The sequence below is a fragment of the Solanum tuberosum genome, unplaced genomic scaffold, assembly GCF_000226075.1.
Source record: "Solanum tuberosum cultivar DM 1-3 516 R44 unplaced genomic scaffold, SolTub_3.0 scf00345, whole genome shotgun sequence".
Lineage (NCBI taxonomy): Eukaryota > Viridiplantae > Streptophyta > Magnoliopsida > Solanales > Solanaceae > Solanum > Solanum tuberosum.
In genome coordinates, this window is record NW_006239264.1 from 485,056 (window position 1) to 509,613 (window position 24,558).

General features: G+C 30.6%; 2 protein-coding genes and 1 long non-coding RNA gene across 5 annotated transcripts; 1 reads left to right on the forward strand and 2 right to left on the reverse strand.

Moving 5' to 3' along the window:
* Nucleotides 1-1,401: 1,401 nt before the first annotated feature.
* On the reverse strand, nt 1,402-4,488 carry LOC102586879 (beta-glucosidase BoGH3B-like). Of its 2 annotated transcripts, none has more exons than XM_015315139.1 (10): nt 4,441-4,488; nt 4,064-4,297; nt 3,663-3,867; nt 3,486-3,576; nt 3,260-3,405; nt 2,921-3,164; nt 2,727-2,831; nt 2,468-2,650; nt 2,163-2,367; nt 1,402-2,027 (listed from the first exon to the last, which is right to left on the reverse strand). In XM_015315139.1, exons 2-10 carry the CDS (start codon nt 4,281-4,283, stop codon nt 1,540-1,542), a joined length of 1,887 nt encoding a protein of 628 aa, XP_015170625.1. In that variant the 5' UTR covers nt 4,284-4,297; nt 4,441-4,488; the 3' UTR covers nt 1,402-1,539. The 2 variants fall into 2 exon arrangements, with proteins under 2 accessions (XP_015170625.1, XP_006361125.1); XM_006361063.2 differs by having other exon boundaries at nt 4,064-4,310; nt 4,441-4,466.
* Nucleotides 4,489-6,109: 1,621 nt separating this feature from the next.
* Nucleotides 6,110-11,256, reverse strand: LOC102587222 (beta-glucosidase BoGH3B-like). Of its 2 annotated transcripts, none has more exons than XM_006361064.2 (10): nt 11,167-11,256; nt 10,785-11,031; nt 9,929-10,133; nt 9,222-9,312; nt 8,975-9,120; nt 8,530-8,773; nt 8,336-8,440; nt 7,987-8,169; nt 7,617-7,821; nt 6,110-6,708 (listed from the first exon to the last, which is right to left on the reverse strand). In XM_006361064.2, the coding sequence occupies exons 2-10, from the start codon at nt 10,993-10,995 to the stop codon at nt 6,224-6,226; spliced, it is 1,875 nt and encodes a 624-aa protein (XP_006361126.1). In that variant the 5' UTR covers nt 10,996-11,031; nt 11,167-11,256; the 3' UTR covers nt 6,110-6,223. The 2 variants fall into 2 exon arrangements, with proteins under 2 accessions (XP_006361126.1, XP_006361128.1); XM_006361066.2 differs by having other exon boundaries at nt 6,224-6,708; nt 11,112-11,172.
* A 3,628-nt stretch (nt 11,257-14,884) lies between these two features.
* On the forward strand, nt 14,885-15,845 carry LOC107063352 (uncharacterized). Its single transcript, XR_001475235.1, has 2 exons — nt 14,885-14,933; nt 15,485-15,845. It is a non-coding gene; the product is annotated as an uncharacterized lncRNA (long non-coding RNA).
* Nucleotides 15,846-24,558: the final 8,713 nt, after the last annotated feature.

Consider the following 24,558-nt stretch of genomic DNA (forward strand, 5'->3'; position numbering starts at 1 on the left):
ATTTCATTGGGATCCTTTTATTGGAACGTAGTAGGTGGCTATTTTTAGAAAAACCAATCATGTGACAGAAAAATTGCAAACAAGTCCTTTTAAAGTTTTGAAAAGAGCAATAGAGCTCCTAAGAATTGGAAAATTGACAAACAAGTTGAACTTATAATTTTAAAAAAAAAACTGAAGTGTCATTTTTTTTGTCATTTATTCTTTGAGAAAACTTATTTTATGCTGTCCTTGTGAGTATTGAGTGTAGGGTAAGGAGAAAGCAAAAGAATGAATTAGAAAATATTTGGATGGATCAAATTTGAGGTAATAAAAAATATAGATTAAATCTAATCAAATGACTTAAACGTTAAGGTTGTTTTGGAATTGATGGATTTGATTTTATTAGTGGGTTAGTAGCTAATTCAAATTGTAACGTTAATATTTGATCAAAAGAATGTTTGTAGATGATAACTACCATTTTGTTCTTGATCATTTTTAATCTTATCTAGAATGGGTATTTATTTATTTTATCGAGCTAGGGAAAGGGGGGAAAATAAGGGAGGGAATTACAATGTGGAGAATCAAATTCTCACCAATAAAGTATTTTTTTTTAGATAATCATCAATTGAACAACTAAAATTTCCTATGAATATTAATAACCAAATCAGAATATTTATTATTGAAGTGTTAGATTACACAATTTGGAACTTGAAATGCTAATAAAACCAAATAATCAATTAAGTGGTAGTATTACAAAGAACTATCAATATATTGAATGCTCCATTTTGGTTCTATTGATAGTGAAGCAAACTCTTCTTCTTACCCTCCCTAAGAGCTACCATTTGCTTGCTCCCCGATGACTCGAACTCACAATCAAGGTGAAAGATGATTATCATAATTGGCGAGATAAAACTAAAAGAATTATTGAATCGGTATCTATAATATATAAGATGCAATTACAATAAAAATGATCAAGAACAATTTTAATTTATTTAAGATCAAACATAACTTGATCGTAAATATCCAGTCCTTCCAAGACTGAAGCTATCAAAGCCTATTTATATAATTCACCTTCCCAGTTTACTCCATCCCGAGCTTACATTATACTTCGCTACAGAAAAAGCTTCACTATTAAATCTCTTGTACTCTTTTAGTATATGGAAGGATGTTCCTTTCTCTGCGTACATTCTACCCTTCACAGACCTCACTTGTGACTTGTGAGATTTCACTGGATATGTTGTTGGTAACTTACTAAACAATCTAGTACTAAGATTCAACTAGCCATATCTGAATTTGAGTTCAAGTTGTTCTTTTATCACCTTGGTTGAAGCCACATGTATGTGTCATACAAAACTAAGGTGTTGAAAAAATCAGTTGCATTAATGTGCATAACTCAAAATACAGCTAGGTGAAAGTTAAACATTAGCAGTAATAACCCATTATAATCATAATTAATACTAGCAATTAGTAATACTACTGCTACTACAACAACAACATACCCAGTCTAGTCACACAAAGTGGGATTATTATAATAACACAACAACAATAACATACCTAGTTCTAATTCATTTTCACTGGCTGAGTTGTGAGTCCAAATCCAAAGGGAAAGAGGGGATTGTAGTGTGGATCGCCAACATTCATAGGAAGCTGGTCAACTGACCTGAACCAAGTCCTAGCAAGTTTACCAGTGAAACCATACTCACCAAATAAAACATCTGCAACACCTTGGCCTTCAGTCCCCGGAAGCCAAGCAGCGACAAGTGCATCTATTTTATCAACATATGGCTCTAACACAACTGGACGACCAGAGATGACGACTACAACACATTTCACAGCCCCACAGACATTGTTAATAGTGCTAGGACCAGGTTCTGGTATTGTAAGATTTGAGCTGTCACCAAACATCTCTGCATATGGGACTTCACCTACTACAACAATAGCATAGTCGAATTTGTTTGACTTCACAAAGTTTGCATCAGGATTCTGCTGGTACACTACTTGTGTAGATGGATCTACAGTTTTCTTGATAGCACTTAAAATAGTGGTTCCTGTCAAATATAGAATAATGCTACAAGAGTTTAAGTTGTATACGCTGACATGTAAAACAATTGTCATATTATCATTAATCAATTAGTAGCTATCTATGTGTTGTTACTCCTAATACGAAATAACAGTTCCCTTACCGACTATGAAATTATTGCCTGAGACGCCCTGCCATTGATTGGTCCAGCCTCCGCATTGGTAACCCAAATTGTCAGCATGAGTTCCAGCTACAAGTATCTTTGGTGCTTTCTTAGGAAGGGGAAGTAATGGCTGACTAGTGATCTTGCCATTCTTCAAAAGGACAAGCGATTTCCTTACTGCTTCCCTTGCCAACTCTCGATGCTCCTGCAGAGTGGCGGTGAAGCATGATAGATCACAGTGATTCACACGTAAAAGACGTACTTAGATCACAAGTATTGAAACAGTTTCTGAATATCAAAGTTACCTGGCTACCGAGTTGGTTTACCAAGCTAAGGTCAGCCAGTGGGTCCTCAAAGAGATCCAGGATAAACTTAACTCTCAATATCCGCTCTACAGCATCATCAATTCTACTCATGGGAATGATATTATCTTTCACTAGTAGAGTCAAATTCCCAATAAATTCTGCGTAGTTATTTGGAATCATAACCTGCAGCATAGCGAAACAATCATATAGACTATCATTTTTGCTAAAAATGATTCGAGATCAAGCAAAACAAACCAACCATGTCAATTCCTGCTAAAATTCCAGCTTGAACTGAATAAGTGTAATTAGCATCAGGTGGGCTTGTAATCCGGTCAAGGCCTTCCGAATCAGAAATGATGAAACCCTGAAAAAGATGCAAGGCCAACAAATGTGTTATATAACTACTTGACCTTGACTTACTGATTTTGAGTGAGCAGAGCTAATCATTCTTACCCTGAATTTGAGATTGTCCTTTAGGAAGCGAGTGACAAGATCTCGGTTAGTGTGCATCTTTTCCCCGTTCAAGCTTGAGTAAGAAATCATCACAGTTGAAACACCCTTTATGATTGAATCGTAATATGCAGGCATGTGGATGCCATATAAACTAGTTCTGTTAATTACAGTGTTATTTTCATCGATTCCCCTCTCCGTGCCTCCATCTGCAACATAATGCTTGGCACAGGCTGCTACCTTTGACCTTAAACAGTTGAAAGTGCAATCAAACGAATGTTCCACGACAATCATCATCAGGAAAGTAGTATAGTAGATGTGAAAATTGATAAAGATACATACTTTCCGCCAACAAAGGGAACACCCTTGCTAGAATTAGTTGGCACATCTCCTTGTAAACCAGGAATTATCTCTGTCATGGTTCGCACAATATTGATATCTTCGCTGTAGCTTTCATAACAACGGCCCCACCTAGGATCTCTGCACACCTACCATAACACAGTTATTCAGATAATAACAAAGAAATTGAAATGCAACTTTACCAAAAAGTTCATTCATATCAACTTACTGCAACGCAGGGAGCAAAAGCATATGGTATTCCTGTCGCTCTAACTTCAAGTGCGGTTGCAGCACCAATCCGTTTCACAAGATCAGGGTCCCTACATTAAAGTGACAAATATTAACAGGATCATTTGAAATGATGAACAAAAATCAGATGCATAGTTGTTGTAATTTATATACTTGCCTGGTGACACCAAGTCCAATATTGTGAGGAAAGATAGTTGCATTATAGACATCGTTGTGTCCGTGAATTGCATCAATCCCATAAATCATTGGAATACCAAGGCGGGTCGAAAGAGCAGCCTTTTGAATCTTGTTTACCATATTGACCCAATCCTCAGCAGTAGCATTAAGTCCAGGAGTATCCCCTGGAACACTCAACACACTCCCTGCCCAGAAGAATTTCTATAAAAATGAATTTCTAATATACACTGCAGCAGCTATACCCAGTGTAATCCCACAAGCGGGGTATGATGATGTTACTGTGTACGCAAACCTTACTCCTACTTTTTATGGGGTAGAGAGGTTGTTTCCGATTATAAACAGCACTATAAACACATAAAGAATGAATTTTTAAAAACATACCAATGAAATATTGGTTCATAACATCAGGTGAGGCAAATCTCCTCTCAATCTGACTCATCTGACCAATCTTTTCCTCAAGAGTCATCCTTTTCATCAAGTCCTTAATTCTTGTAGACATTGGCTGTTTTGGGTCCTTGTATTTTAGGTATTCTGCTTCTGCACTCACTGCCCATAGACAGAACAACACAAAACCCTTCATGGGTATTGAAAATCTTCCCATTGTTTTTGTGCCTTCTGCTTAGCCAATCTGGTAAACCTCAAAAAATAGCACACATTGAAGATCAGTGCAAAAAAAAAAAAAGTGTACAAACAAGAAACAAGTTTTTTGACAAGTATGAAAAAAGAATAGAGGTATAAACAAGAAATGGATAACTTACTTGTTGAGCTTCTTCTACTTTGAAACAGGCAATTTTATTGAGAATAAGTAGGTAAGTATATATACACATTACGCTGTACACACACCATGCACATTGAGTGACAGGGTACTTGGTAGAGACTGGGTTTTGAATATTTGAAATGATTATTTTAAGTGTTAATAATAACTAGATTTTAAATTAAATATTTATGCATATTTGATGAATTTCTTAACAAATGTGCTTGAACAAAAGCTAATAGATTCGGTCGTACCCGTATTCGGGCTTTTAGCTCTGCCTTTACACCTTGTTTGGATGGTTGTTGCCCATTGTATTGTATTGTTAGTTTAAATATAATGTTTGTTTTGATGTTATTGAATTTCATTGTATCCTATTGTTTAAATACTCTATTGTTAGGTAACGACGAAAAAACCTATTTTATATAATGACCGATTTGGTGTGATCGCGTCATTACCTTAATATTTTCTTCTCATTTTATCTTTATTTATCATTTAATAATTATATATTTCATCTTTTAACCAACATTTTCATAGTAGCTCTCTACCTCATACCCTACGTTTCTTGTAGGTTTATCATTAAAACTATGGACGTGTGACATTATGTAACGATGAAGAATGATACAATCTATACAAACACTGTATTCATTAAAAAATACAATATAATACAACACAATACAGAACAATATGTCCAAACAAAGTTAATGGGGGTAGGGTGTGATTAGGGACTTAGTATGCATTTGCCGTGCTTCATTGTGAAAAATTTTAAATAAATAAAAAAAGTTTTGTTTTCAGAAAAAATAATATTTGGAAATTGGACATTCACCACTTTAAATTCATTCCCGTTTAGAAAAAAATAATTCTTAATTGCACGGATAGTGGTATGGTTGGGTATTAAACTTTCAACATTTGAAAATAAGGACAAATTTAGCTCATTTTAATTACAGCAAGAATATATATGACTATATTTGACCAGACATATTTGATCTCAGTTACTCCCTCTAATTCTAATTCATATTAAGTGAATTGTTAAAACTTTTTGTTTTTAGTTCAATTTGACTGTTTTGGGTCCTTGTAAGTACTCTGCCTCTGCAATCACTGGCCATAGGCAGAACAACACAAAAGCCTCATGAGTACTGAAAATCTCCCCATTCTTTTTGTGCCTGGTGCTTGGCCAATCTGGTGAAAAACACAAAAAAAAATAGCACACACAAAACCCTCATGACTACTCAAAATCATTCTTTCCAGAAAAAGCAATCACGTGACAGGAAAATTGCAAATAACTCCTTTTAAGTTTTTAAAAGAACAATAGAGCTCTTAACGTGAAAAATTACACAGGGTAAATTTTCTATATATACGTCCATATATAACCTTTGAACCTTCTCAAACAGAAACAATTGGGCCTTGCTACCGGCCCCTTGTGATCCAGGTCGATTCTGGCTGGGTGTAGAAGTGGGCACATGCTACAACTTCTGCACCCCCGAGTGAAAATCCTGAATCCACTACATCAAGAATTGTTCGATACAAGGCATAAATAAAGCTCTTTACGATTGCATTAGGCTTTTTGTAGTTGCTTCAGGCATTAGCTAATAAAGTTGTATGGGCAGACATTTTAGGAACTACTTTCAGACCTTAAATTTTGGATTGTAATAGTAATTAGGTAGACTACAGTACAGTATTGAACTAATGCTGCTCCTTTTTTGTAAACTCTTATATTATGATATTAAATATCCATTAAACAAAAAAAATATAAAGATTGAGCAGCAATTAGAACTCCAGAGGAAGATATTTTAGCTCTTCACAGGCATAGTAGTGAGACCAAATCCAAAAGGAAACAAAGGATCATAATGTGGATCACCAACATTCATGGGAAGCTGATCAACTGACTTGAACCAAGTGCGCGCGAGTTTGCCTGTGAATCCATAGTCACCAAACAGGACATCTGCAACACCTTGGCCTTCACTTCCCGGAAGCCAAGCAGCCACGAGGGCGTCTATATTTGCAAGATACGGTTCAATCACAACTGGACGCCCAGAGACGACAACTACCACACATTTCACAACCCCACAGACATTGGAGATGATGCTTGGACCAGGTTCAGCAATTGTAAGCTTTGCACTATCGCCAAACATCTCTGCATAGGGTGTCTCACCCACGACAACAATGGCATAGGAGAAGTGGTTGGACTTAACAAAGTTTACGTCTGGATTGTCCTGGTAGACTACTTGTGTAGATGGATGGACTGTGTTTTTCACCGCATTTAAAATTGTAGTTCCTGTATTTGTCATATATATGAGAGCTTATTCAGTCTGATGCTACAAGAAATGATAATTCTCATTTAAAAATTTGACGATTATCGAGCACGATCTCAAAAATAAAAAATCAAATGTCGCATCAATCTTTTCGTGCAGCTTGTAGATCATTCGTTAAACAGTGCATAAGTGCAACTGTTCTGGAAACCAGAAAGATATGGTCTAAAGTTTATAGAAGTAGCCAAGCAATATCCAACTATGTAAGTCCTTCCAAGACTGACGCTGTCAAAGCCTATTTGATTCACCTTTCCCAGTTTACTCCATCCCGAGCTACATTATACTTTGCTAAAGAAAAAGCTTCACTATTAGATCTCTTGTACTCTTTCAGTATATAAAAGGATGTTCCTTTCTCTGATGTATATGTACTTCTTTTGGTAACTTACTAAAAAAAGTCTCTACCTTCTCATCAACAAAATAGAAAATGAGTCTGTTATTATACCCTTGATGTCACCCTTTAAGAAACTATCACACTCTCACCCATTTTTAACCAATACTTTAAATATATCTTTAACTAATGCCACTAAAAAAATGGTGCTAAGATTCAAATAGCCCTACTAAATTAGATTCCAAGTTGTTCTTTTATCACTTTGGTTGAAGCCACATGTATGTGTCTTACAAAATCCTAAGGTGTTGAAAAAATCAGTTGCATTTACTGTGCATTATTCAAAATGCACACAATAAAAGTTGAGGTTTATTTGTACTTAAGTGACAGATGAAATAAAGACAGAAATCTATCACAAATATATTAAGTTGCAAAGTGGGATCTCAATAGTTCAAAATAACAGCTAAGGTTTATGCAATGACGAGATTTTGATTTGCACTGGCTCAAAGAACTGTGAAGACTTCTAATTGCAAGATAACAGAAAGATACCTGTGGTAAGATCATTGCCTCCAATTCCCTGCCAACTTATAGTCCAGCCTCCACACTGGTAACCCAAATTGTCAGCATGAATGACAGCGACAAGTATCTTCGTCACTTTTTTCGGAAGGGGAAGCAGTGGCTGGCTAGTAACTTTTCCATTCTTCAATAGTACAAGTGATTTTCTCACCGCTTCTCTTGCTAACTCTCTGTGTTCCTACAGAAAGAATTTAAGTTGAAAAGAAAGGAACCAAGTCAAGGAAAAACCAGGTGAAGAGAATTTACATTACACCAGAACGGAAACTTATGGTTTTGACAAAAGTTGTCTTGCATCCCCTTGGGTGGAGCTTGTCATGATCATTTTTGTCAACGGGGGAATTACCTGGCTTCCTAGTTGGTTTGCTAAGCTGAGATCAGCCAATGGGTTCTCAAAGAGACCCATGACAAACTTAACCCTTAATATTCTCTTAACTGCATCATCTATCCTGCTCATGGGAATGATATTGTTCCTTACTTGGAAAGCCAGATCATCAAGAAATTCAACCAAGTTTTCCTGACCCATAATCTGCAATAATAAAAACTAAATACATTAGGAAGTGAAAGTGACTACAGCTTGAGTTGATTAATGACGATCAAATTGTGTCAGGTGACAAGGTGATAATTTAGATGGGAAATTAGTAAATGTATATTTTATATAACAGACAACTTTGGAATTAATCCTTTAGACTGACCATGTCGAGTCCAGCAAGAACTCCAGCTTGAACAGAGTAAGAGTAATTTGCACGGGGTGGTTCAGTAATCTTGTCAATTGCCTCCCAATCTGATATGACAAAACCCTGAAATAAAGGTAACAGAAAATGTGATGATCAGCAATCTCCTCACTATATTTCGACCAATAGAACTAAAAAGAGAACTGCTCTTTTACTCTGAACTTGAGTTTTCCCTTGAGAAAGCCAGTGATTAGATCACGGTTTGCATGCATCCTCTTGCCATTCCAGCTCGAGTAAGAGACCATTATTGTGGAAACTCCCTTTAAAATTGAATCAATATAGGCAGGCATGTGGATGTTAAGTAGCCCATTCACATCGATAACAGTGTTATTTTCATCAATGCCCTTGGTAGTGCCACCATCGCCCACAAAGTGCTTAGCACAGGCTGCTACTTTTGTCCTTGAGCACATTTAGAAATGCACAATCATGTCATTGGAGAGCATATACTAGATAGACGTAAAGGCTAAATATGGATGAGGATGTGTAACGAAATGACGAATGTTACAGCTAGATGAAAGTTAAATCACAATACTTTGCAGTCAAATGAACTTACAAACGGAGTCAGAAAGGATAAAGATGTGAAAGACTAGAGATACGTACTTTCCTGCGACAAACGGAACACCCTTACGGGAGTTAGCTGGAGCATCTCCTTGTAAACCAGGAATGATCTCAGTCATTGCCTGAACAATTCTATGATCTTCACTGTAGCTTTCATAGCACCGACCCCATCTTGGATCTCTGCAGACCTGTGATATCAAGTATCAAGCAAAAACAAATACCCAGACCTATGATGAAGGCTATCAAATATAGACAATAAGTAAACTGTATATGATGTGATAGTACTCACTGCGATGCACGGTGCAAAAGTGTAAGGGATTCCTGTGGCTCTGACTTCAAGGGCAGTCGCAGCTCCAATCCGCTTCACAAGCTGTGGGTCTCTATTGCAAAGTTGAGATTATTCCAAGTATCAGTAAATGCAATAAAAGAACTTAAAGAACAAGTTGTAAAATACAACTAAATTTTTAAATCTCTTATATATCAACAAAATATCTCTTATTTGAGTATGATCTTCCCAAATATCCTGAAAGTAACACTTCCGGCAAAATAGATTTCCAGACAGACTCTTGAAAGTTGAAACCATGGTTCCATCCTCATAATGATCAGTAATGATAGATAGGGAAGGAAGTCTTAGCATCACTCCCATTTATGTAAGCAAAATTGATCAATTCAAAGACAAAATTCCAGCAGAGGATGTAATTGATCCTCTCGAACTACTCCTGATAAAAGACACGGAATTTTTCTAAATCAACATTTCAGCCATCTCTCAGCCCCTCCCCTTATGTTGATGCAATGGGATCTAAAATCCACAGCACAGAACAATAATGAGAAAAGAACAAACTTTCAAGCCCTATTGTGTTCAAATATTGAAGTATAGACTATATGTCACAAGCACTAACCTATGTATGTTTCTTCAAATTTCACATTTATATAAACATTTCGAAATTTGTGAAGAATGCTGCTGAAATGAATATATGCAACCGCGATTTCCCTTACCTTGTGACTCCAAGGCCAACATTGTGTGGAAAAATTGTTGCTTTGTAGACATTGTTGTGCCCGTGCACTGCATCAATTCCATAAATCATTGGAATACCAAGGCGTGTTGATAGTGAACCCTTTTGAATCCCATTTACCATCTTCACCCAGTCCGCAGCAGTAGCCTTTGGAAATGGCACACTTCCTCCACCACTCAGTACACTCCCTGCCACAATCAAATTATTCACACTTCACTAAAACCATAAAAGGTAGCCTTCCATTCAACCACCACTACAAAGGCGAATCTAAAAGTTCAAGTCCTTGAATGCAGAGTACAACAACACCAAACACTCTTGTGCAGCAATTGATAAAAACTTTATATACATATATATTACAACAACTACATCTCAATCCCAAGCAACCTGGGTCAGCTATATGAATCCTCACCAACCATGTTGTTCCATCATCTTAGTTCAATAATATACAACCACAACATACCAGTGTAATCCCACAAGTAGAAATAACAGAAGTGAAAAAACCATGGCAAAATACTATAAGATAGCATAATAAAGCATTCAAAAAAGGAACAATAACTACAACAAAATATTGTGATAATCGAAGTACAACAGATAGTAGTAGATAGTATTACTATGACTACCAGTACGGAAGGATAAGCAAGGCAATGCTACTACCTACTAACTGTCTACCCTGATCTATGTACTCAGTAAGCTGCAACTGAGTCATATCCTGGCAAATTTCTCTAGATTTTGTACAGGCAATTTTTATCACACATAGCTTCAAATGTATAACTTTCATAAAATGATTTCTCCATAAGGGTTTATGTAACACCTCAAGATTTTTGTTTAGGAAAGCTTACCAATGAAGTATTTGTTCATGATCTGAGGTGAAGCTACATGTTTCTCAATCTGGGTCATCTGACCTATTTTCTCTTCAAGGCTCATTCTGTTCATCAAATCCCTGATTCTAACATTCAATGGCTGTTTTGGGTCCTTGTACTTCATGTAAACTGCTTCAGTACAGAAACACAAAAGCAGAAAACCCATCATTGTTATTGTAAATTTCCCCATTGTTAATCTGACTGTTCAGCTTCCTACAATGAGTATCTGTAAACAAAAAAATGAATAGCTGAAATTAGTAGGTTCAACAAATAATAGTAGAAATCATTAGTTGAAGAAGAAATAACTTAAAACAGATGAAAAATCAGAGCTATTAGAAGGACGCCATGGATAGGAACTCACTATGCTACTGCTAGCTCAAATCAGTACAAGTGTACAACGGCAAGTTAAAAAGAACAAAATAATATTTTTATTTTTATTTTTTTAAAAGACGTAAAGAATCAATATTCGTCATAAAGTGATAATTTATATACTCAATATCACATTTTATACGATTATTAAAAATATTAAAACTACGATTTCTGTCTTAGAAAGAATGACGAGGTTAGGAGTACGAACATAGTTTTTGAAAATAATAGTCCCTCTCTATTCCAATTCAGTTTACGAGTCATGCTTTTGAATATTAATTATTTAAATATAGAATTTTAAAATATATTTAAAAATTGTATAAAAAACACTATATTATAAAAAGTGATAATTTAAAATATCAAAAAATATGTAATAATTATAATTAGAGAAAAAATTAATTAAATTAAGAAAAGTGTCCATAAATTGTGTTGAAGAATAAAAAAATATTAGACATTAGATAAAAAGGATTATAAGTTCAAGCTCTTATAATTAAATGCATTTTTAATACTCTTTCAATCTTAAGTTATATATTGTGACTTTTATAAATTATATTATTTCGAACTATTTGATATTTTAGAAATTTAATTTAATATTATAAATATCTTAATAAATAAATATTTAATAAAGAATAATTCTATTTTTTTTTTAAATTCTCGTATTACATTTTCTTAAAATAAATGCAAGAGTGACGGACAATTTGAAAATACGTGCAAGAAAGAAAATACTCATTTGACATAGAGAATATCACACGATTCTTTTTAATTAGAGATCTTGAATTTAAATTTTTGATACAAGAAAATTATTAAAAGAAAATACTTCTTTCAAATCTACGTGATGCAATTCCATATATATATATATATATAATTCAAATCTGAAACAACCATTTAAGGAATATTTAACTATTCCATCACAACGTTTATGGATAATTTTTTTCGTCCACTTTTAATTGTCATAATTTTCCTTTTTGAAGTTAAACTATAAAAAATTTGACTAATATTTTATGATATATTTTTTCATCATATTGATATGCACAAAATTATAATTTATACTCGTAATACATTTTGTATAATTTTTAAAGATCTAAATTTTTTATTTAAAGTATCAAATTAATATAATTTAATTTAACTTTAAAAATTAATAAAATCAATTTTCAGAAAGCACAATATAACAAATAAAAATGAACGGGAGTAATAATAAGAATCAAATCTGAGTGATTTTGTGGATATATCTGCAGTTTCTCCCAAATGGAGCCCACCGCCCCACAATTTTTTTTGCTTTCCCCAAGGGAGCGGTGGGGGACTGAATGAGATTTTTGTTCTGTAGCTACTTGCTAGTCACAATACAATTTACATAAGCTCATATTATTTCTTTACTTTTTTTTTCAGATTATATTCTTTTGAAATCAATGAATTTTTCATAAATTATTGGACTCTCGAATACATTAACAAATATCTGAATACATAAGGAAGGGACATATCCCATAAAAGAGATATATCATAAAGAAAATAGTACATCCAGATACATAAGGGAGGGATGTATTGGAGAGGGATAGCGATGTGTCAGCTACGGAAGTAATGTATACGAGAAGGTACTTTTGAAATTTTTTAAATGGTAGAAAATTTTAGAAATTATGATAAAATAAAAGGTGTATTTGAGTAATTTTTTTTATAATTTAATATTTTCTATCAGTGACTAAAGCAATCGCTTGAAGCTTTAAATTTGTTTAGGACCCTTCATTTTTCTTATATATATATATATATATTAGAAAATAATATTTTGGGTAGAAAAATATAATAATAACTATTTATTTCATTTAAGGTAGAGGTTATTGTAATAATTGAAAATATGAATAGCGTTTATGTAATTATAGCATCTTATCTTACATGGTTACCTATTTTGTTGACTTATTTATATCTTGATGATTATCATTAATCCATATTACTATTCTTGCTTTTATCTTTCCATATTTATTCTCTCAATATTGAATATTCTAAAAGTCCATCAAACAGCCAACCTTTTATATAATGCAAAATTTATTGTTGTGTGTTTATAAAAAGACCAAAAAATTTTTATGTATTCCTTAAATTTCAAGCACTGCAACAAATCAATACTACTTTAATATCATTATATCAAACTTATCAAATTCAACACAACTATTTCAATATCATTATATATACTTTTTAAAAATTTGAGCCATGATCTATTATTCTAACTTTCTATTATATTTTTCATTGAAATTTTTTATTGTTTACATTCTTACTTTATAACAGGATTTCATCGAATATGTTATAGTTATTCAATTTACAAATAACAATTTAAAAAATAAGACCTCTCAATAAAGTTTAATTTTAGGCCTTGAATCTTGTTGATACGATCCTAGTGATAATCCCCTCCTATATTTTTTAAGAAACGTTTGAAATTACTAGGTTTACATCATACTCAAATAATTTGATGGTGCTAAGATAATTTTTTAATAAAAATAAATAAATTTCTAATATCGAATATTTTAGAAAATAAACAGTTTGTTGTGAAGTCTGAATCAGCATTATTGTCATTGCCCCTGCCACTGCTACAAGCTTTGTTGGAAATATTGATTTGTTCACTTCAGCAATAAATACTCATTTACTTATCTGATTCTTTTTCTTTTTTTTTAATTATAGTTTTTTTTTAAATATTTGTCCAAATAAATTCGTTGATAAACTTCGAGAATTAGTAACATAAACTAATTCAAATATAGGCTGTCAGTTTTTTCAACTTATTATTTTCGTTAATATATAAATGAAACGTTTAAGGAAAAAGATAAATAATTGTGTATACAAGAAGTCAAAAACGCTTACCACCAAGATTTCTTAAGGTACATAAACGTTAAAAACAAATAATACTATAGTATGGATTGGATGTTGTTGAATTTTTTGCATTTGAGAATTATATTAAGTTGCACGTGTATGTAGGTATAAATTAGGTTTAAAATAAAGAAAAATGAGAGGGTATTCATCTAATTAATAGTATAATTTTGGTTGATCCAATGATTGACAAAATCACAAATATAACTAGCATAGATCGATATTCATTCATCCTTGATTAGAGGTATTGCGTTGAGTCTCTAAAAGTAAAAAATTTATAATCCTGCAATATATTAAATTTAAATTAATCATATTTTAATATAGATATCGAACCTCAAACGAAAAAAAATATCGAAAAAACAAAGTAGGACACCTTTTCTCAATGGCCACAACTTGGCTTCTTGAAAGCAACTTCCACCAATTTTATTTTATTTTTAAAAAAGGACACAAACTTCATATTACTCACTATTTCACACACATAAAATTTATTCACTTTTTTTCATATTTATTAATGCATCAAGGAGAATGCAATCAAAAAGCTCAAAAGACTGAAATTCACACATAATATTTATTTCAAATCATATTAACTTGTTCAATTAAGTTATAAAATACAGTGTTAATTAAGTGATTAAAATATTTATAAAATCTTTAATGAATTTTTAAAAATTTAGCCTGCATTTTTTTAGAATTACAGTTTAAAACTCCTTTACTCGGGGACAGAGCCATGTTATAGAGTCTAAAAATATTAAAATATTATCCTAAGTAGAGAAAGAGTTGAATAGACTTTTTGAAAGGAAAAAAGCAAAATCATAAATTAATATTTACATTTGACATGTTTTAACCATTAGCCGCCTCCTATAAATATCCACCTTATGCTTCAGCAAAATATAGGCAGATAAACAAAGCTAAAAATTACTAGTAAAATTACTACTTGATCTCTTTCTTGCCTTTTTTTTTTTTCTACAAGATTTCCCTTGCTTTTATTATTTCTTTAAATTAAATTCCTGTTGGTGTTAGATAAATTTTGTTAATTTCTTCTATCTAATTAGAAAAAAATTGTTTATTTCTAAGAAAATATTTCACACTACTGAAATAGTTATAATTAGAGAAGACCTGTTTAATTCTAAAAAATATTTCATACCATTGAATTAGTTGTAATTCTGCTCTGTTGAAATAGAGTAGTTTTTTTAGAACAGTATCCAACACGATTTATTATTATTTGTGATAATGATATTTATTTATTGTTTTGTTAAATAAATAATTTACTATATTAAGTATTGTTTTTCCATTGTTCCCCAACAAATATTTGCTTTTGTTCTTTCTTATGTTAAAAATTAGTGGAGTATAAACATTTGTGCTTTTTAATTTCTTCAAGATTGAATATTTCTTGATTAGTTGTATTTACCTTCTTTTATACTTTATAATATAATTAATCCAACTCATGAATCTAATATATAAACATTGTGAAGATGATGATGTTTGAGGAAATTGATGTGGAAGTGGCTGAGCCAGATGATGAGGATATTGATTTAGATGAGTTGGAGAGGAGATTGTGGAGGGACAAGATGAAGCTCAAAAGGCTCAAAGAAAAAATGAATCAAGACAAGGAAGATGTTGATTCTGCAAAGAGGTGGGGGAAGAAGTCAAGGAGAGATAAGATATGGAGGGCACACGATGGGTTTAGATCGGACCGAATCGATTGATGTGCACCCTTAGTATATCAAAAGAAAATATTTTTCATCAAATTTGATGGTAAACAAAAGTGATACGTGTAATGTGTGTTGCATCTCTATTTTATGAATGAACATTGCGTGTCGTATTTATATATGATTATATAAATACTAGTGAATATGTCCACGTTTCACACGGTCATAAAAGGATTAGTTGGATTTACAATTAACTCTAATCCATTTAATCTAAAATGAAAGTAAATGTATTAACAATCACAAGAGTGAACATACGATTTAAAGGATCGTCGATCGAAACTAATAACAACAATTTGTAGATGGAACCGTGGAAACACCTTTAAGATTTTTATTGCTCCTATGACAACCCTAGATATGATCAAATTGATTAGAAATTATAGTAACATGTATTTTAGAAGAATGCATTCATTATGATCGAACTATTTTAAAATACTTTCACTTTCTTTTTCTTTTTATGGGAAGCACCAACCGTAAATAATTCTTTTAATTGGTAATCCTTCCTAATATAGTCATAGCTTCAAATGTATCTTTAACGTCCAAAAAAAACTATTTTCAATGATAAATTCGTTTTAATTACATTATTAAAACATACCCCATTGAAGAATAGTAATAAGATATTAAAAAGTTAGTATAACTCAAATTATATAGTTTTAGCTCATATCAAAATATTATTACTTAGTTGATTTGTAGAAAGTAAAAAAAATGATATTGAATGTGTCTATGAAATATTTGGACTATTTAACAAATATATTAAATTATTAGCAAATAATAATAATAATATAACATTAAATAAAAAAAACTTCATCTCTTTCTATTTAAAATTATACTTTTTTCAAACATATGATGGAATTCTCAATTACTCAAAGTCTTTCATTTGCAACAATTTGAGAACCTTATAAACTAATATAAGAAGAAATAATAAACCTTATAAAATATATATTTGCTTACCATGAGAATTATTTGTGATAGTGACAGAAGTATTGAAGGATAATCTGCAACCAAAAAAATAATATAAGAAGAAATAATAACATTAATATTCACTCAAGTCTTTTTGAAAAATATAATGAAAAATTGATGATTATGAAAAATGTATATCCAATTGTGCTCAAATTTATATGGATACTCTTCCATACTTGGAATATCAAAAGATATGAGAAGAGAAAGTAACATTAAGGTTAGGAATAGAAACGGAAGCCAATAATAATTAATCATAATTGTCAATTTTAATTCATTTAAAATGGCAGTTTCATCTATTATTCAATACTCATTTATGTACTTATTTTTTAAGGAAAAATTCATAAATAATTTTTTTTAAAAAGGAAAAAATAAATAATTGCAAATGCTGGCCATTAGAGGGCGCCACATCAACGATTCTAGATTCAACTTTATATTATATATAGATATAGATATAGATTTTATTATTGGTTAAATAAATACAAAATTTCTACTTTTGAATATGAAAAATTGAATCGAACCAATCAAATCTAATTGAATCGAATTAATTTATGTTATTTTTTCAATAAAAATGTGGATTTTTATTTAAATGTATAACCATCTCGAACAATTGGGATGGTCTTTTTAATTTATCAAAAAATTAGAAAAATTCTCAAACCGAACCGAATCGAACCGAATAACCTTACATGTTTGTAAATATATTTTATTTATTAACAAGGGAAAAGGGTCAGAAATGTCCTTAAACTATGTGAAAGGAACAAAATGTCCTCCGTTTATAGTTGGGAAAATTGTATGAAATAGCAAACTATTAATTCAAATTAAATGTTATAGCCATAGTTTATTTTAATTGTAATTCGCAGCAAATGTCCCATTTTTTGCCATCTGATTCTAGATACAATTAGCCATTTTATACATTTCGGTATAAAATGTATAAAATGTGTTTGTGTTTGTATAAAGTGCGAGAAAAATGTATATACAAATACGAGTACATATATGTTTGTCTTATACACTTATAATTATACAAATACAAATCTTATTATACAAATTACAATGTATAAATGAATTTATACAAAACTGAACAATTTGTATAAAAATTGGAAGTATCTAGCAAATTATACAAATCAAAAGCTCTATAGCAAACATAAAATTTGTTATGGAGCACAATTATGCAAACTATAGCTATAACATACAAATATGATTTTTATGTTTGTTATATGTGGAAGTTGCTCATTATAGTTTGGCTAAAAAATGTTCTTACCGTCAATACTTTCGTTCAAAAATGCTCTTGCAGTCAATACTTTGGTCCAGAAATGCCCCTATAGTTACAAAATGGGTGAAAATGCCCTTTTTTGATTATTTTTTTTCTTTTTAAACACATCTTCCTAATTAAAAAATTACTAAAGAACATTATTCTTGTTTTCTTTCTTCTAAAATCACTTTAACAAATAAAAATGTAGGAATTTTTTTTTCCTCTTAATCTCATTTTATCAATTAAAATAGAATAACTTCATGTATCCTTTCGACAGATAATATATGTCATATATAAAAGATTATATTATATCCATCATTAATTTATATTTATACAACAATAAAAAATAATCATAAAAAAATAAGAAGTAGTTTCACTTTTTATTTTTTTTCTGAATTGAAGTAAGATAAACATTTGCTTTAAAAAAATATTAGAAAAAGAATGTGTTAAAAAAACAATAATATATTTATTTGGAAAATTAGCATTTTTTACCCATTAAATAACAATAGGAGCATTTTTGGAACAAAGTATTGACGTCAAGGACATTTTTGGACCAAACTACAAACGGATGACATTTTTGTCCCTTTCGCATAGTTTAAGGGCATTTTTGAACCAAAGTATTGACAGTAAGGGCATTTTTGAGCCAAACTATTAACGGAGGGCATTTTTGTTCTTTCACATAATTTAAGAGCATTTTAGACCCTTTTTCCTATTAATAATATGTTAAATTTAATATATAAATATATTTTATAACATTTTTCAAATATAAATATAACTTAGATCCTAGGCCTCTGGTGACTAAATGACTTTGAGTCTTTGCACTTTAATTCGTCTTTATTTAATTAGGTTTAAAATTAAAAGATATCGTAATAGATAGGAAAAAAGGTCTGAAATATATCCGAACTTCGACCGAAATTGTTGTAACAATATCAAACTTTGGAAAAGACCTTTTACCCCACTGCACTATTTAATAGTGTATTTTTAAAGGTATATATGTGCCCACGTGGATATCATAAATATTACATAATTATAAATAGTAATGTGTCCACGTGGGCACATATATACATTTAAAATACACTATTAAATAGTGCAGGGGGTAAAAGGGTCCTCCATAAAGTTCGGTATCGTAACAACAATTTCGACCAAAGTTGAAGTATTTTTCATACCCTTTTCCCTAATAGATACTCTATCAAACAATACAACAAAGCATATTCAAACACTCCTATTAAATATTTAAGATCAAACAATACGACAATAAGGTTTAACATTCTTGTTCTTTTTGTGAAGAATTAAAGTGTTTTTTCAAGAACATATTTGTGAAAGAAATATATTAACAGTAGTATATTTTGAGGTGATATTTTAAAAGTAAAAAAGAAAACAAAAATTAATCGAACCATAACGATACCGAAGAGAAACCGATATGATTGAATGGTTCTAAAAAGTCTAATTTTGGTTATATATTATTAAATACCCAAAAAAAATTGGGATGGTGTAATTTTAAAAAATAACCGACCGCACCGTACCATTGACACCCCTAGTGGTAAGGTCATAAGGTTATCGAACGGGGGAGATGAAGCAGGGGCGGAACTGTAGCCACTTCAAGGGTGTTCTTGTTAGAAAATTACATTGTATATATATATGTTAAAATTTTGTGTTAAAGTAATATATATTTAGAATTGGACACTTTTGACAAAAGTTATATCTTTAGCGCAATGATAAAAGAGTGTCCATTTGAATTGAATAGTTCTGGATTTGAACTCCTTTTTAGCATGATATTTTTTTGTTTTATTTTCACAGCATGTCAATTGTTAGGTTAAGCAAAATAACATTCAAATTCACTTTTTTTTTAAAAAATATTCTTTATCACTTTTATAAAATTTCTGACTATGTCATGGGGAAGGTTAAGGGTAAAGATAAGGTATATTAAAGGTTGGAAAGAATACCATAGTTGAACTTTTTTTCCTTGAGGAGGGCCTGAGGGGGGACTGAAAGAGAATTTTGTATAGTTGGTGGGTCAGAATATAATTTACTATAATATTTCTAACTTGATCAGTGAAAACTGAAAAGTATATTGTACCCCCCTCTATTATAAGAATTGAGATATTTTACCCCAGAAATTTTAGTTTGTTCACTTTTTTTCCTTCAGTTTCTCTTGATTAAAAGCTAACCCGCAAAGATATACATGTACAATTTCATGAATTAAATATGTCTCCTAAATCACGTTTAAATTCCAACATTTATAAAGTTATCTTTAATTTTAATTTGAATACCTTGATAACTTCTCAAATTTGTAAATAAATTTTGTTTAGACACTTGAATATTTTGATTAAACATATAATAAAGTATTTATATTAGACACTTTTAATTTAAATTTTAAAAATTTGATTGCACGAGTTTTCAAATTTGTTTGTGTTCAAATATTTAATCAAAATTGAATGTTTAAATTCTTGAAAGATTCAAAAAATTTACAACTTGGTTAGAAAGTGAATCTTTTAATATTCGTGGCCCGACATGCTGCTTTTTAGCTCTAGAGTTGCACTTTTTGCTCCACCATGGAGAATTTTCTGATCTAATCCTTCTTTAAAAAAAAATTAGGCTTTACACGATACGATACGTATTCAAATTAATTATATCAATCAATTTTAAGGTGCAAACAAGTGTTAAGATTACATTCTTATGGGCTCCAAATATGTTCTATAATAGCATAATCTAGATGTTGTCTCTAGTCCATATAAGTTCACAAGTAAATATCGAATAAATTATCAAAAGTTAAATTTACTTGCAGGTCACTGAGTTCTTCAACTTCAATCTTTAACTATGTACATTTAAAAATAATATAAGTTTGAAACATTAAATTCCAACTTGTATGAAGTTATACATGTCATTAAGAAGTTTTTATCGAACGTATTTCTTAGAATGTTTGTTCAGATTACAATTTAATTATAAATATATGCCTTATCATTTATATCTTTAATTTTTAAGTCAGGAACCTACATTCATTAATAGATAAACCAAAATATTAAATTATTGATGTGTGTTTCTAGATGCATGAATGCTTATATATATTCCACTTGCATAAACTTTTTTCGTCCTTATTAGATTCTCTAAAGACAAAAAAAATCTATATTTGTCTACATGTTTCACATTATTATCTGCTTGCTGAGCTTTCCACTAGCACAATTTGTGAAACTGAATAACACAACTTATTTTATTACAAGTTCGTTTTATTTTTATAGATTATCAAAATTTCATCTCGATTCGAATTTCCTAATAAAAGGTTGGTAATATGATTAATTTATTTTCAATTGATTGATTTATTTTTTTTGTCATTATTCATTTAGATGTCGGCAAAGTGAGATTTGGCAATCAACATGAATATGATAAGCATTTTCACTGTTTCAGTGACTTTTGGAACTACTATAATTATTGACCAATTCCACTCATGTGATATGTCCCTTCGTCCAGTTGTAGTTTTTTTTTTCTTTTTTTCTAAAAGAATAAATTTAAAAATATATATTTTTGATAATAACAACCACTTTTTCACTTCTAAACTTTTTCTTTGTTAATCTTTTGTCCCATTTTTCTTCCGGTACTTCTTTTGCTCTACATTATAATACTTGTTATGATACTTGTAACAATAATGTTTGAACAATTTGATAAAAAATAAGAAAGTTTAAAAAGTATTTTTTAGATTAAAAAATTAATATCAGTAGAGAAAATAGAATTTGAAACATATTAGAGATAATATACAAAATATTTTTTTTCTAAGGAGAAAATTGAGTCTACTGAATGCATAGTGTGTCCTTAAGGAATTTATTCCCCTCAATCATCCAAGATTAGTGAAATATATTCTTTCAGAATAGAACGATCTTATTCATTGGTGTATCGTTATTTAAAATTACGGTGTCAGTGAATCACTCAACGACAATAAAGTACACTTAGAATACTATATTTAGTAGTAGAAGAAGAAGTCCAGAAATTCATTGTTGAAAAATGAGAGGAAATCCCTCTATTTATAGACAACAAAACATAGTGTGAATAAATGTTTCTTGTCTTATCGGAAAGGTCACAATCCTTTGGAAAAATTACAATTTTTCATAAAAGTCACATTTCGTCATAAAAGTGCAACTTTTCGTAAAAGTCACAATTTTTCATAAAAGTCAGAACTCTTCATAAAAGTTACAACTTTTCATTAAAGTCACGACCTTTCATAAAAGTTACAACTTTTCGTAAAAGTCACAGCTCTTCATAAAACTCGCTACTTTTCATAAAAGTCACAATTTTTCGTAAAAGTCACAGTTCTTCATAAAAGTCGCAATTTTTCAATAAAAATCGCAACTCTTTAGAAAAGTCACACAACTTTTCATTTTCCATTCACACATTTTAAAATCTAACAACTAGTCACAAGGATATTGAACTTTAATCATCCATCAAATTCAATTCGAACATGTTCAAATAAATGTAATATATATGTACATATATTTGTTCTTTATTTTAAAATGTACGAAAAATCTCTTATCATTCGTAAGGGGAGACAATTGCTCTTAGATCAGCTGATTTGATTAATTGGCGATTTGAGGAAAATATCTTCTTCTTTTTTTGGAGGATGTGGAAGATTTTATGTTGGATACTTATAAGCTTTGATAAAGTGATTAGGGATGGAGATTTTTCACCTCGACAATAAAAAGTGGAAGCAATAAAAAGACAAATGGACGACATGAACACATATATGCATGTCTGGTAAGGTGACTAAGAAATTTATTTCACGTCACTTGCAACTGTAAGTGACAAAGCTGAAATATGTGACAGTGTCAATCCTTCAACAATATTCAATAAATCTAAGAAGTGATGAACCATCTAATATTGTTGGACAAAATTAAAGAAGAAAAGCGTAAGATACATATGATTACTTTAAATGGATAAATTATATTTTTTAGTGATAACTCAACCTTCTTATTTATATTTTTGCATTACTTAAGATTCTTCATTTGTAATATCATCCACTCTCCGTGATAATTACAAAATACTCAATTTTCTTTACACTTGTTAATCAGTAGAAATTTATTATCGCATTAGTATTGACAACACCCAACTTCTTTTGGTTGTATTTATTCACACTGAGGATTATTAATTTTTTATTAATCAAAATCCGCTAAACACTCTATCTAACAGTATAAACTCAAGATAGGAGGTAAGGCATAACCATTAAAAAAAATCATTAAATGTTAGTCGTTTTGCAAACTATTTTAAAAAAAAAAAAAAAAATTGAAGAAAAAGTCACTTGTTACTTTTTTTCCAAATCTGTATCACTCCTTCCATTTCATATTAATTGAATTTTTGAGGTATTTTACACCCTTTAAGAAAAGTAGATTAAGACATAAATTAAACATAGTTTTTCATTTTTACACTTATTAATTATTGTCAAATTTATGATTAAAATAACTAAATATTAATTAATCACTAATTCAAATACTAACTAATGAAGGGTAAAATTGGAAGAACACTCTAAATGTAGTCTTGAAAACTGAATAATTAATTTGAAAAATAAAAAAATATCTCAAAAATTCAATTAATATGGAATAAAGAGAGTATTATTTTCGTTAATGTAGAATATTAATTAAATGAAAACTCTTACAACCAAGGTTTTCTTAAGCTACCAAATAATACTGTAGTATGGATTGGATGTTGTAGAAATTTGTGCATTATCATTAAGTTGCACGTGTGTGTAGGTAATAAATTAGGTTTAAGACAAAGAAAAATGAAAGGGTATTCATCTAATCAATAGTAGAATTTAGGTTGATCCTATCCCATAATTGGTTAAATCATAAATATAATTGCGAGATATTGAAATCTCTTCATTTTTAATTAGAGATTTCGAATTTAAATCTCTAAAAATAAAACAAAAATGCTTTCATTACTCTGTAAATGCAAATTATAATTTATTAGAGCTAAAAAATCTCCATTTACAAAATAAGATAAAAACAAAGTAAAACATCCTTTTCCCAATGGCCACAACTTGAAGACTTCCAATTCATTGCATTCCCACTTGGAAAGAAAGTTCATCCATCATGACCCCTTGGCTTCTTGAAAGCAACTTCCACCAAATCTTTAAAAAGCACACAATTTTCATAATTACTCACTATTTCACACATAAAATTTATTCACTTTTTTTCATACTTATTCATGCATCAAGGAAAAATGCAACCTCAAAGCTAAAAGTCTTGATTTTTTATTTTAATTCACACACACTATTTATTTTAAATCATATTAACTTGCTAAATTAAGTGATAATATAATAATAAATTGTTTAACGAAATTAAAACCTTTTATCTTGCATTTAAAAATTGTTAATTTTCACATTTTTTAGTATCATAGGTAATCACTGGTGGAGGACAAGAGGGGTTGCTTGGATGACCATCTCTAACCGAGTTGTAAGAAAGCGAAAAGATGGGAGTTCCCATATCTAAAAAAGAATATTCCAAAATGGTCAAAAGTATTTTAAAATAAAAATAATCCTATTTAAATTAAAATGGAGGAAAGAAATATTTTATTTTGCATGAAGGGAGTAATAAATATATTCACATTTCATTATTAATGTTGTAGTTTTATAACGTCCCCCCACCCCCCACCCCCC